The sequence below is a fragment of the Carica papaya genome, chromosome 8 (assembly GCF_054855325.1).
Source record: "Carica papaya isolate Zhongbai chromosome 8, ASM5485532v1, whole genome shotgun sequence".
NCBI lineage: Eukaryota > Viridiplantae > Streptophyta > Magnoliopsida > Brassicales > Caricaceae > Carica > Carica papaya.
In genome coordinates, this window is record NC_142316.1 from 35,469,798 (window position 1) to 35,482,278 (window position 12,481).

Sequence of the window (12,481 nt, forward strand, 5' to 3'; positions counted from 1 at the left end):
TAATTTTTTATATCACTATCAAAAAATTAATTTTTTTAGCTAACAATATTTTTGCTGCTTTAAGAAAAAAAATAATTAAGAATCTATTTTAAATAATTTTGTAAGTTCAAGAACTAAATTATAATTAAAAAATTAAAGTTGAATTCTAACACAAGTAACGGTAAAGGATTAGCTTAGTAATTTACTATAGTTAAAATTAGACTAAAGAAATTAGTATCTTAATTTTGATCGGTAATTCAACAAAATTTCAGTATTTCGTAAAATTAAAACACCAAACTTTTTTTTTTTTTTTTTTTCCATAAAAAAGTTAAAATTAAAATAAAAACCAATATACATACATACCCATCTGAAACTAGTTTGGAGAAAAAGAAATTCGTATACGACTTCCATTTTTTTTTTTTTTTAAAAAGTAACTTTAATCTAAAATTGTCACGTCCACCAACTTCAAATCAAACCCATTATTTTATGCAAAAGTTCTACCTCAGTATCAGTTACATTTCAAACAAAAAATTTGACGACTCAATTTTCTTCACATTTTAGTACATTGATCTTCAATTATTTTATAATAGCTCAGACTAAATATTCTATTGAAAATACTTAAATGAGCTCGGTAAATGTACCAACAGTAACCCATATCTTTTACCAGAATTATAAATTCTTGAGGGAGCTTATAAGCTCTCTTAATGCAATAAACAACTAGTCTATGAATAAGGGAGAAAAATTTACCGTCGACAGTAATTTACTTAAAAAAGATTGACATACTTGAGAGAAGGAAAAAAAAGAAGCATGTTTTGTTGCAAATATCAATAAATGGGTTTGAAAAAGACCAGGGAGAATCATGTGATTTCCATGTTTTTCTCAGCAGGTAACCATCCTATTTTGGTCCACCAACCTGACTCGTGTTTTGTTCTCTCTTTATATAACCATCCAAAGAAACAAACGTATGTAATTATTAACCACAAACCCAATTAGAGAGTAAACACAAATTTACTGTTTCGACTTTGAATTTTGAATATAAAAAGGAGGATAAATTAGAGAACTTTTTTTTTTTTTATTATCGTTTGGATATCATTACAACTAAATTTATTATTTTTTGAAAATAATAATTCTATGAGTTAAAACAATTAATCATTCAAATATGTGTGTTACACACTTTTAGTTATTCTCCCACTCTTATTATTACTACTTTTTACTGTATAAACTAATCTCTTTATTTGTTTGTGTATTTAAAAAAAATTATTTGTTCTATTATTATTATTATTATTATTACTATTTTATTACTTCAAGGTTACGACACCTGATACACATACCCAAAGTAAACAGGCTGCATATTATTTATGCAAAAAAAGAGAGTAAAGATGAGTAGTGAAGAGCATTTACTTGTTTAAATTTGATAGCAGCCACCATTTTTGACCTCTTCATCTTCTATTAAGTTTACCGACCTTCGCTGCGAGATATTTCAAAACCCAATCATACCTTCATATCATCAACCAAAAATCATTAAATTATCATAGACCAAGAAAAAGCACAACAGTAGATACTGATAGGGACCATCATGACACAAACATGCAATTCGTTTGTCCCACGAATTTGCTCGGCCTGAAATCAGGAAAAAGAAAAGTGACTAGACAATATTCGTGACATAATAGGCCCATAACCGGCAGAATGAGATTATGGCCACCCACAATACAATTCTTTGAGACGTGTAAGACTGGATATCTTGATCCATCTGGTCCATTCTTTACCTTGACAAGGTTCACTCTCTTTTCACTAGAATGGGAACGTTTCCTTGTATTATTATATAAAAGGTAGACCCCCTAATACTCAGTGATGTCATCTCATTTTTACAGGACCTTAGCCTTAAAAGAGATGCGCTTGTGTCTGTGTGTGTGTATGGACAATCATCAGCACTTCATAAGAGAGAACAGCCAAAAGATCATTACCCGAGTAGGGACATGCGGAGCGGATGTCTTATGGGCCATGAATTGATTGATGGGTCGATGGGGTGATCTGAATTCAATAGCTGTGAGCAGCTGGCTTGGAAAGCATGAGTGTAACTAGCTGCAGTGATGTTGGGGTACCTACTATAGATTTTTGTGGTGGGGGAAGGGAAGTGCGAATACTGATGAGATATTGTGGACAAGCTGCATGATAGAATTATCAAGGTCCTGGGAATGTGGAGTGAAAAGAAAAAGATAGGTGCAATTAGTGATTTATAGTAGAAGTAGAAGATAAGAAATTATTCCGTAATTCAACTAATAGACACAAATGCAATCATGCAATCATCTTTCTCTGCAATCAAACTCTCAAGCATCTACCGAAAACAGGTGTCTAGCCAAGTAGCAACAATGAACAAAAGTGGCAATTAGGAATGTAAATCAGCTAACTAGCCTCTTAATTTAAGCTTAATAGTCAACGATAATAAAAATTATGGCAGAAGTTGATGGAGAAATGCTAACCAGATTGGAATCCATTTGCTTCTCCTCTAGCCCTTTCATCTTCTAATCGGTCTCCTTTACAACAAGAAATTTAGTAGACAAGTCTTGATAGGCCTAAACTCCTGATGGCTGCACTTGTCCAGTTGCAGTCTTTAAATGTTGTGGTTACCTCCTCGGCATCCAGCCTTTCCTGATTTCATCATTTCTAATATTGTTAATAAATTTTGTTCTTTAAAACAAAAGGCATCTGAAAAAACAGAGGCCTTGAGAACCTAACTAGCCGAAATAGGTCACTCCCAGCAGATCAATGATATATCACCCAAAGCATAGCCTTCAGAGCTGTTAAGATAATACCAACGCTGCATAGACTTTGAAAACAAATTTCTACAGTTGGGATAACATCATGATAATTACTAATCATCTAATTCAACAAGAAGTTGAGTCATAAATTATCAGGAACTCAAAAGCCATCACTTCTCTTTCTACAAATAAAAATAAGATCATTGAATTTCATAACAAATATAATATGATAATAGCATTGACCCTTGCCTTTGCAAACAGAATCCACTTGCCTTGAGATTCACCAGTCCATTTGCTAAAACTTTCAGGAATCTTGATATGAAGAAGCTATTACATGAGCCACATGGATCTTCCTACAACTTGAGGGGACCAAACATCAATAAGCTGGTTGATAGTTGGGTGCCAATCTGTTTGAATCCATCCTGATGTTTCTGAAGCCATCTACTGGTCCCATTGAGTTTGGCCTCCTTTTGCTCATCAGCATATTCCCAATTGACTTTAGGAACCTCAAGTATTACCTGAACTAGAAAAAGATAAAATGCAACATGTTAGATCAAGAGTCAAGAAGCAACTAAAGCTATTACTAACTCCTACTTTGTTAGAAGAATAATTCCATCATTATAGTTGCTTATGAAATTATCCTCTAAAACTTGATGCTAAAGCACATGTTACCAGCTAGCCACCAGGAATGCCCTAATGTGGAATAATAGTGTGGAAGTATAACCAAGGGATTCAGGCTCCTCTGGAACTTGACATCAAAGCACATGTTACTCAAATTAAGACATGTTGTATAGACACATACAGCGATTGTTAGATTATCTAGATGAATTTCTTGCCAAGTTTTCCAAGTTGTCTAAGTGCAGGTTCAATACTATCAGGCCTCCCGGGCCAGCACCAATAAATAATCCATCAAATTTAACAAGGTAAACGTCAGCCTTTCAAATGGGTCTTCATTTCCATCTTTCCATGCAGGTGTAATTGCATTGAATTCATCAATGAATACCCAGACAATAAAAGTAGCTGAGTAAAGGAAAGAAGGCACTGTGCAAGGAAATGTATAGGAAGTGCATGAAATGGAAGACTAGAAAAAAGTAAAAAACTTGAGTACTTGATCATATATCACATGATTAAGGTATATTCCTGTTGCCCTCAGACCTTTGACCAGTTATTAAACCAAAAGGGTCATATCCAAACTACTTCCATTATTGTTCACCCCCATAAGGTACAACTTAACATTTTAGGAATTAAATCTCTCTAGAGGCATAAAGTTACTTTCAAATTAATCTTTTAGCTGTATATTCACCATAGTTATGATAATGAGAAAATCAAAAGAAAGACTATGGAGTAAATTTACGCTTAAATTCTTAGCAATACAACAAAGAACTGACAACCACTAAACTAATTGAAAGGTCAAGTCAAACCTACAAATTGAGTATCATAACAGTTTAGAGAATAACAGATCCATGAAATAGTTACCAATCTTGACCCTTAATCTTTTTTGTGATGAATGCTCAAATTAGTATCTGTTTGGTTCAACATTTGTTAGAGGACTGCCATATACATGTTAGACATACCTATAGCATGTGTTCTGCTTGGTTAGACAGTTTTTGTTTGTTTGATATTTTATTATCCTTTCTCCTCTTTCTCTCACTTATTCAGTCAATTTCGATCTCTCTATTTCTTCTTCCTACTAGTTTGTTCTGTTCACTGGTTGTTGGTTCTCTCTCTTCTCCTTTCCTTCTGATCCCCTCATCTCTTCTTCTTTCTCTCTTTTCTTCCCTTTCTCTTAACTATTCAGTCCTTTTCAGCCTCTATAATCCATAAATCACTGTTTTGTTTCTGTTTGTTGGTTCTGCATCAGCATGGGTTTTAGTTTTTAACTACCACACCCAGTCATTGAGTCAAAGGTATACATCTTGATATCATGTTCTACTTCATGTATGCACTATGTCAACATGACTTCAATGATTCTGCTATCCTACAGAGAAGTTAATTTTTATATGCTACATGCTCTCTATAACAATTACATATGCTTTGACCAATCTTGGTCTTATCACAGTTCTGATGAACTCAAGCAGGAAGTAGGTCTGAAAAATTTGTACAGGTCATAGCCCAGTATCTTTAGCCAGGTAGTCAGGAACAACTAAGAAAGGTTGGACCATTGAAACTAGATAAAGGACATTTACTTGGTATTAAAAATTTTAAAAGACTAATACCATGTGTTATTATTTTGCAACACTCCATAAAATCCTAATTTTCAGGAATGCATATCTTGTACCAGCCCCAATTGCAAGTCAAGTTAGAATAATAATCATCAAGCAAAGCAATACACTGAATGAGGAACGCATTATTGGAAAGAAAATCTAATTACAGCAGATGCAACTCGGCTAGCTGAACTGGAAACTTCACAGAATTCTCACTAACTTCCACAATGGTACTTTACTGACAATCTTAGGTCCATTCACTGAGGAAAGGTCGATGCCAACTTCATGACCTATGACTGAACCGTCTTTCCAGTTTCTAAGGACCACGAAGGACTCTTTTTGTAAACCAACAGTAAATAATCACATTGTTGACCAGCACTTTTAATGAGCAAATTTTTTGAACAAACGGAGCCTGTGCTAGTGATAAGTGATCAAAGGATGACTAACGGATAAAGAAAGGGAAGGCATTGATTAATTTTTATTCAAATTGTCTTTCCAATTCCTGGGGACCATGAAGAACTCCGTTGGTAACCAAGACTAAAATAATTACAATGATGATCAGCATTTTTAATGATCAAATTGTAAACTAAAGGAGCCTGTGCTAGTGTATAAGTAATGAACGGATGACTAAGACCTAGAAGGGAAGATATCAATCATTTTTTGTTCAACTAGTTACCAAGATTGCCTGAACTTTTCCTAAACTCACTGCATCGAGTAATTCAAGCATGATGGTTACCAAATTAAGATCTGTGGATTAATCAACAACTTGATAGAACTCCTAAATGTACAAAATAATTAAAGATAGTCCTTCCTGAAGCATGAGAATCCAAGCATAAGAAAAGCAAACTACATCCCTTTCGTCAAAACCTGCAAACCAGAAGGGAAAAAGAGGACAACCCATCTTTCACATTTTCCAACTCAAGAGACACTAAAAGGATAGATTATATGCCGGATATAACAATATAAAGCATGACAAACTACAAGAAATATGTTACATATAAGGAAATACTGGACGAGGTTTCGCTGTAGATTACAAGGAGAAGGTGAAAAAGGCACTTCAAAGAACTCGCTTCACAAAATCTAATTAAATAACCAGAAATTTGCCTCACCTCAACGGTAAAATATGCATAATGTACAAATCCATTGTAAGAATCTCGCTCAAAGCAGCATTTCCATTAGACTAGTCAAAGAGGAAGAGCAACAGACAACGATTCAATCATCATCTTCGTCACTTACACAGTTCATTACGAGTCATATAATCTTCGTCATCGTCGTAACAATTTCATCAATAATCCTCCGAATTACTTGCTTTGACTCCATTGAATATTTGAATTCTCGCTGAGAGACGGCTTTTTTACCGAAATAAGTTTGATGCCTTTAGGCTTCGAAGGAGAGTTGCTAAAAGTCAGGAAGGCACATTTCCCAAGCAGAGACGGCTGTCTCTTATACTGGTCTCTTGGCTTTACCATCCGGAGGAAGTGCACTACGGCGTTTATGGAGAACCAGCATAGTCAGAATGCAGGAGCATTAATCCTTGCTTGCCTCTTCATCTTCCTGTATTTATCTAACTCATTTTTGCGCTGTCAGGTGCCAAAGCCTGCTTCCAATGGCGAAACTAGCGATTTTTCAGCTTAGCTTGCGGGAAGAACCATTGCTGCTTCATCAGGAAAGTTCTCCGTTGCATCGTTAAAGAGGACCGGGAGAATGGTGGAGAGTTGCAGAGAATGAATTCGTACAAGGAATGGATCGCACTTTAACCCTGGTTATGGAGTTAGTCTGATTGCTAACCGCTTAAAAAGTATATAAAGATGGTTTCAAAAAGTGCGGGAAAAACGTTTTTAATATAAAATTTTGATGTTAATTATTTAATTAATTTATTATAAAATTAATTAGTAATTACGATTATCTAAAGATTAACATATGATAATTTTCTTTTGAATATAAATCACAATAAGATGTATAACAAACCAAATCAAATCACTCATGAGAATTTGATTTTATCTTCACCAAACACATCGAAAATAAAACGCGCTCACAAGTACAAATTTTAACACAATATATATATATATATATATATGTTCACTTGTTTTCGTCAACTTCTTGTAGGGAGAGTAGAGAGAAGCGCTTGGGAATGGAAGGGCGGTCGGTGACAGGCTGCTGACCGTCGAGTTGATGACGGTGGAGGCGGCAGCGAAAGGATCCCTGGTGTTTTGTTGGAGAGCAAACGCAGGTTTTGGCAAACGACGTCGCATGGCTTACCAGTGAATCAGTTGACCATGACTTTCTCATTCCCAATCCACTGCGGCGGCCATTATCAGTACGCGTAAGCTGACCCCGATCACCATCGTCTTTGATACCCATCACCGTCTCCGTCAAATCCTTCCTCCCCTTTTCATGATCTTCCGCCATTAGATTCCTGCACAGTGATCAAAAATTGACCGACAATTGTTTATGCGTAGATGGTCTATATGGATATTAGTAAAACAATTTAATAACATACCTTGATTTGGTTTATATGATTTCAGAGGATGGAAGTGTTGAATCTTGATTGGAAGAAGAGAAACTGAATGAAACCGCCGGAATTAGTTAGTGCTGGCTGATTAAATAAGAGCTTCGAGACGTGAGCGCTACCAAGTCTCTGAATGTGCGGGAAGGTGTATTTTCATCACTTTTTATAAAATCTCCAGTTTGCCCCATTCAACCAGAGAAAAGTCCTAGTCAAAACCTCATGCTTCGGCTCCATTGTTATCTTCCCCGAGAAAAAATGATTAGGTGGTTCATGACCATTTGATAAATACAATTAAACGTATTTTGAAATTTATTTCTATAATTTTATCATTATTTTAAAATAATTTAATGACATTCAAGAAATATATTAATTCATCCATACTCAGAAAAAGAAAAAATTGTTCATTGATGGTAAAAGTGAGTACTGGTATATGAACATTAAATTTATAAGTATAGTTTTCTGATGGCATGTCATCAATTTAGACGACTGAAATCACAATGATCAACTCTCTCTCTCTTTCTCTCTCTCTCTATATATATATATATATTGTGATATGACACAGAACACACTCATAGCATATTTGTGAGGTTAGGATTGATACTCATATATAATCAAATACTTAAAAGTCAATTTACGTGTATTTATCTAAATTCAAAAGTCAAAATTACCAATATCACTCTGCTTTGGAGAGTAAAATTTTTATACTTTGCTTGAAAATTCTGAAATCAAATTCAGAATATTATGAATTAGACAGTAATTAATCGATTAAATTTAATTTATTAACATATCAGTAAAACTACACTGATTGAATTAGATTAGATTTCAATAAATTTATTATATTTTTAATAAAATATAAATTATTCATTTTTTAAAATTTTATAAAAATAATATAAATTTTTATCATCTTCTCCTCGGCACAAGCCTTGAATTCATCCCTCAGGATATTATTCTTTAAATATTTAAATCTACCGACTAAAAAATTAATGCTCATACTTAAATGTTTTGTAAGTTCGAATTTTCTTTTACCATTTTTCAAATTTTCAGTTCCCAGCAATCATAAAACTGAATTAATAACCTGTACAATTTGCACTGTCAGTCCCTTCTACCTTAACCTATATCTCCTTTTTCGCATACGAGAAACTTGCAAAAATTGACAGGGATCTGTTGAATGTGACAGCTCCAAAAGGGAATTTACAGAACGTAATGGTGAGAAATTACGGGAACTTAACTTCCTCGCGGAAGAAACATGGCAAAAGTACAATATTGCTTAATATATGGCAGACTATTATTCAACTATATCAGAGCAAATACAGCAACATATATTATCGGCCTAGTTTGCTGAGCAAAGGACCACCAACTTCTTGTTCTCAAGAACTTCTAAGCCATTTCAATTTGCCAAAAGTTTCAATTTTCAAAATGCAGCAACGGGTGCTTGATAGGAATCGTAATTACCACATTTCCATTTAGATGATTGAAGTAATCAATCCATGTTATCTGTTTCTTTTGTTTTATACCCTTTTTACCCTTATGTTAGTTGATAGACTAATCATCAAAACCACAGAGGCTTAAAAACACAAACAGCAGCAGCCAAACAGAGAAGTAAAAGATCCAGATACTAGTAGTCATACTCTAAATCCAACGCAAAGTCGGTACATTACTTCGTCTTTCATTCCGGATAAAAGGGTATGATTTATATCACCATACTAACATTCCAAACAACAGTTTATTTTCAGACCTTGATAAACAGGCAGATAGTAACATGCTATTTCCAGAGGGCATCTTCCCACTCAAAATCAAACATTGGTTCATTTTAGCCAGGTGGCCAGTTCATTTGTCGTCCTCCAAGAAGATGGACATGAATGTGGTAGACAGATTGACCTGCAATTGAACATTCAGGCATTAAGAACCCTCACTCAGTCTGTAAACAAATGTATTTGTGTCTCTTATGTTTGCAGCCCATGTGCATTGAGATTTAAGATGAAAGAATACTCACATCCTTTAGGACCATCATTGATCACAATCCTGAAGCCATCATCAAGACCTTCCTGTTTGGCAACAAGCTTGGCAGTGTAAAGAAGGCGGCCTAATATCTCACAGTGCCTCTCCTCAGCCTCAAAAACAAAAGACACAAGAGAAAGTGCTTTAGCTTTATGAAGAGGCTACAATATTTTGAACAGGAAAATTTTTGTAGTTCTTTCAACAAAAGACATCTCAATCACTATAAATATTTATCATCAAATTTCCCCTCCATAATTTATTTCTTGACTTTTGAAAAATAATTCTAATTTTCTATTTTTAACAAAAATTTTAAAAATATTGTCAGTGTTAAATTTCCTTCTTAACTTTCAATGAGAATACTAACTCCAAAAATGCATGCAGAGAAGCCCTTATAAAGGAATGGCACATGATCCCTGACAGCTTTTACAAACAGAAGAAAATGTAAAAGTTGCAGCAACAAAGATCAGCATAAGAAAATGTTTGACAACTGGTAATTGTACGCAGAGTTCTGAGTATGAAGTTTGGTTTGGAAAATATTATGACAAGTTCATCATGATGACAAGATCACATTAAAGCAAACAATGACAGGAAGACCATGTGAAGCTATACTTTTAACTGCTAGCTGCAAATTACAATTCACAAGAATAAGAAACTTCAAGATGTCCAGGCGATGAGGCTTAATTTCTGATGCTATGCCTCACATTCGATGTCTTTGCTGGTGTACATAAATCTAATGCAAAAACTAAGGCCGAACTGTTCATTCGAGAAATGCATCAAAATAAAGAAATTGACTTTTTTCATCAAACATACAACTTTACTTGCCATGGTGAACAAAAGAAGTTTGGGAAGTATACACTGGGAAAGTAAGTGATATTTCTGTGTCATTGGTTTCAACACCTTGGAAAATAAAGAGGTGTCAAGTATCCTTAACATCAAGATAAAATTTCACATAAATATATCGTCGCTGGCAAAGCATATTTAACAATTTATTCATTAAAGAACCAAAGTCATTATAGTTTTCGCCAACTCAGCCTGCACAACTTTTTATCCTTTTTATCCCATGTAACCAAATTCTTATCATGTCACTTGAAATAGAGGCCAATCAAATATAACCAACCTTTCTCTTCAGTTTTAAGTGAATGTCTGCGGAGTTTTAAAAGACAAAACCATGTTCACCAGATTACTCCCAGCTTCCTTTCTCTTCTAAAGTGTTAATCTCATACCAGATATATAGCTTTTACAAATGCTAACTTATGCTGTTAGTTGTATTCCCAACTCAAATAAGCTCAACTTTTCCGAGATATCGCAGACATATTTACGTCTTTGAGAAGCAGGTGTTTGGAGATTAAAGTTCCTAAAAACTATAACTAAAGAAATATTCTAACACAGGTTTCTACAGTTCCTTCCCCTTATTTTAAGGGAATTCATTATCTGAAAATTTGCCAACAGTAATGATTAGTGCCATTTAAAACACAAGAAAAGAATGAACTGAGAATACACCTTAGATAACCCAGTTAAGCCATCCCTGACTTTAGGTATAATTATAATGTGTGTGGGAGCTTGCGGAGAAATGTCCCTAAAAGCTAAGACCTGTCAAAGGCATGAAAATGTACAAGAAATGCGTTAGAATACTATAATAATTTTTTGTCAGACAACGTTTATCAACAATTAAAATCCACCGGAAAGAGAGAGAGACAGAAAAAGGAACTGGTAGGAAGATATCGCGAAAGTACCTTATCATCCTCATAAACCACAGTAGATGGTATTTCTTTGTTGATGATTTTGTCAAATCTGCATTTCAAATAGAAAGATGACGAGGTTCAGAGCAAATTAATGGAATTTACGCACATTTTTGGTTGTGCTGACGTCGACCTAGATGACAACTTCCACAAACCTCCCAAAAGAACCCAAACAAAATTAACCATTTTCCAAACTTAAGACAACTTCTTGTTTCAAGCTCAATTAGGTTCTCACAACCTGTCCTCCCGTGTGACTTAACCGGAAAATTGATGCATAAAAGATAAATTATCAAAAGATGCAGAGTGCACATGAAAAAAATGAGTCCTCGTGATGAAATCGAGCTTTTTTCAAAAAAGATCCGTCATGAAAAAATGAAATTTGACCCATCATGGACAGACTCCAATGAGATCATAAAGAGGGAGAAACCATGAACTAATAATGATGAGAGAGAGAAAAGGAGAATGTCGGATGCTTACATGGTTGGGGAATCGGAAGGAGGAGGAGTAGCGGCAAGAGCAGCTTCTTTCTCAGAAGCCATGGCGGCGGAGAAATGGGAAGAAAGTACAGCAAGTCGAATGCTGCCAGCGCAAATTGCAGGCGTCAATGTATTGTTATTATTATTTCTGTTATGGTTATTATCGGAAAAAACCCTACTTATTATTGTGTTCATTTTTTCTGTGTTTTTAGCTGGTGATATTCTTCGTCCTCCATTTTACTCCAAACAGAACCCACCACGTCGCTCTCACTTTTGTTTTAATAATTTCATTTTATTTTCATATTTTTCTACAAAAACGCTAATTTATTTTTTTGAAACATAAGAGACCCCAACAAAGTCCGCTCTTATAATCGAGTTATGTAAGAGGGTGTTGTATGTGATAGGATCCCGAAGATCAGGATAAGGTCTAATTCATCAAGTAATATTTTCACTGTAAAACATGTATTTCATAAATCAAACGCTAATAGTCATAATTAAGTTAGAATTAACATTGATATAAATTAATTTTTTATTGAGAGGTTTATTCAGGATTTTAACAGTAAAAACATTATCTATCTCCAAAATAACATGATACGAGTTCAGGTTCTAATCTATAGATATGTTGACATTCTAATTTTTCATAAGTCAAACGTTAATAGTCAAAATTATGTTAGAATTAACATTGATACATGAATTAGTTTTTTGTTGAGAGCTTGATGACATTCTAATTTTTCGTAAGCCAAACAAGCTACGGATCGTTGCTATCCATTCCAATCACACTAACATTGATATATGAATTAATTTTTTGTTGAAAGTT

The 12,481-nt window shown here is 34.4% G+C and overlaps 2 protein-coding genes and 1 long non-coding RNA gene across 3 annotated transcripts; all 3 read right to left on the reverse strand.

The window, feature by feature from the left end:
* Positions 1 to 83: 83 nt before the first annotated feature.
* LOC110811297 (uncharacterized) lies at positions 84 to 7,018 on the reverse strand. Its single transcript, XR_002539116.2, has 4 exons — positions 6,052 to 7,018; positions 2,460 to 3,261; positions 1,944 to 2,168; positions 84 to 1,447 (listed from the first exon to the last, which is right to left on the reverse strand). It is a non-coding gene; the product is annotated as an uncharacterized LOC110811297 (long non-coding RNA).
* Positions 7,019 to 7,021: 3 nt separating this feature from the next.
* On the reverse strand, positions 7,022 to 7,351 carry LOC148252830 (uncharacterized). Its single transcript, XM_088210384.1, has one exon. The coding sequence runs from the start codon at positions 7,349 to 7,351 to the stop codon at positions 7,022 to 7,024; it is 330 nt and encodes a 109-aa protein (XP_088066510.1).
* Positions 7,352 to 9,047: 1,696 nt separating this feature from the next.
* On the reverse strand, positions 9,048 to 11,862 carry HIT3 (HIS triad family protein 3). The gene is made up of 5 exons (XM_022037610.2): positions 11,666 to 11,862; positions 11,183 to 11,240; positions 10,950 to 11,039; positions 9,445 to 9,562; positions 9,048 to 9,329 (listed from the first exon to the last, which is right to left on the reverse strand). The coding sequence occupies exons 1-5, from the start codon at positions 11,857 to 11,859 to the stop codon at positions 9,262 to 9,264; spliced, it is 528 nt and encodes a 175-aa protein (XP_021893302.2). The 5' UTR covers positions 11,860 to 11,862; the 3' UTR covers positions 9,048 to 9,261.
* Positions 11,863 to 12,481: the final 619 nt, after the last annotated feature.

What these genes read in the sequence shown, in the direction of transcription:
- HIT3 (XM_022037610.2), bottom strand. Translation starts at nt 11,859, where the DNA reads ATGAACACAATAATAAGTAGGGTTTTTTCCGATAATAACCATAACAGA. An exon ending in TGGTTTATGAGGATGATAAG is followed by an intron (nt 11,040 to 11,182) that starts GTACTTTCGCGA and finishes TGCCTTTGACAG; the next exon opens with GTCTTAGCTTTTAGGGACAT. An exon ending in CAATGATGGTCCTAAAGGAT is followed by an intron (nt 9,330 to 9,444) that starts GTGAGTATTCTT and finishes GTTCAATTGCAG; the next exon opens with GTCAATCTGTCTACCACATT.
- LOC148252830 (XM_088210384.1), bottom strand. Translation starts at nt 7,351, where the DNA reads ATGGCGGAAGATCATGAAAAGGGGAGGAAGGATTTGACGGAGACGGTG.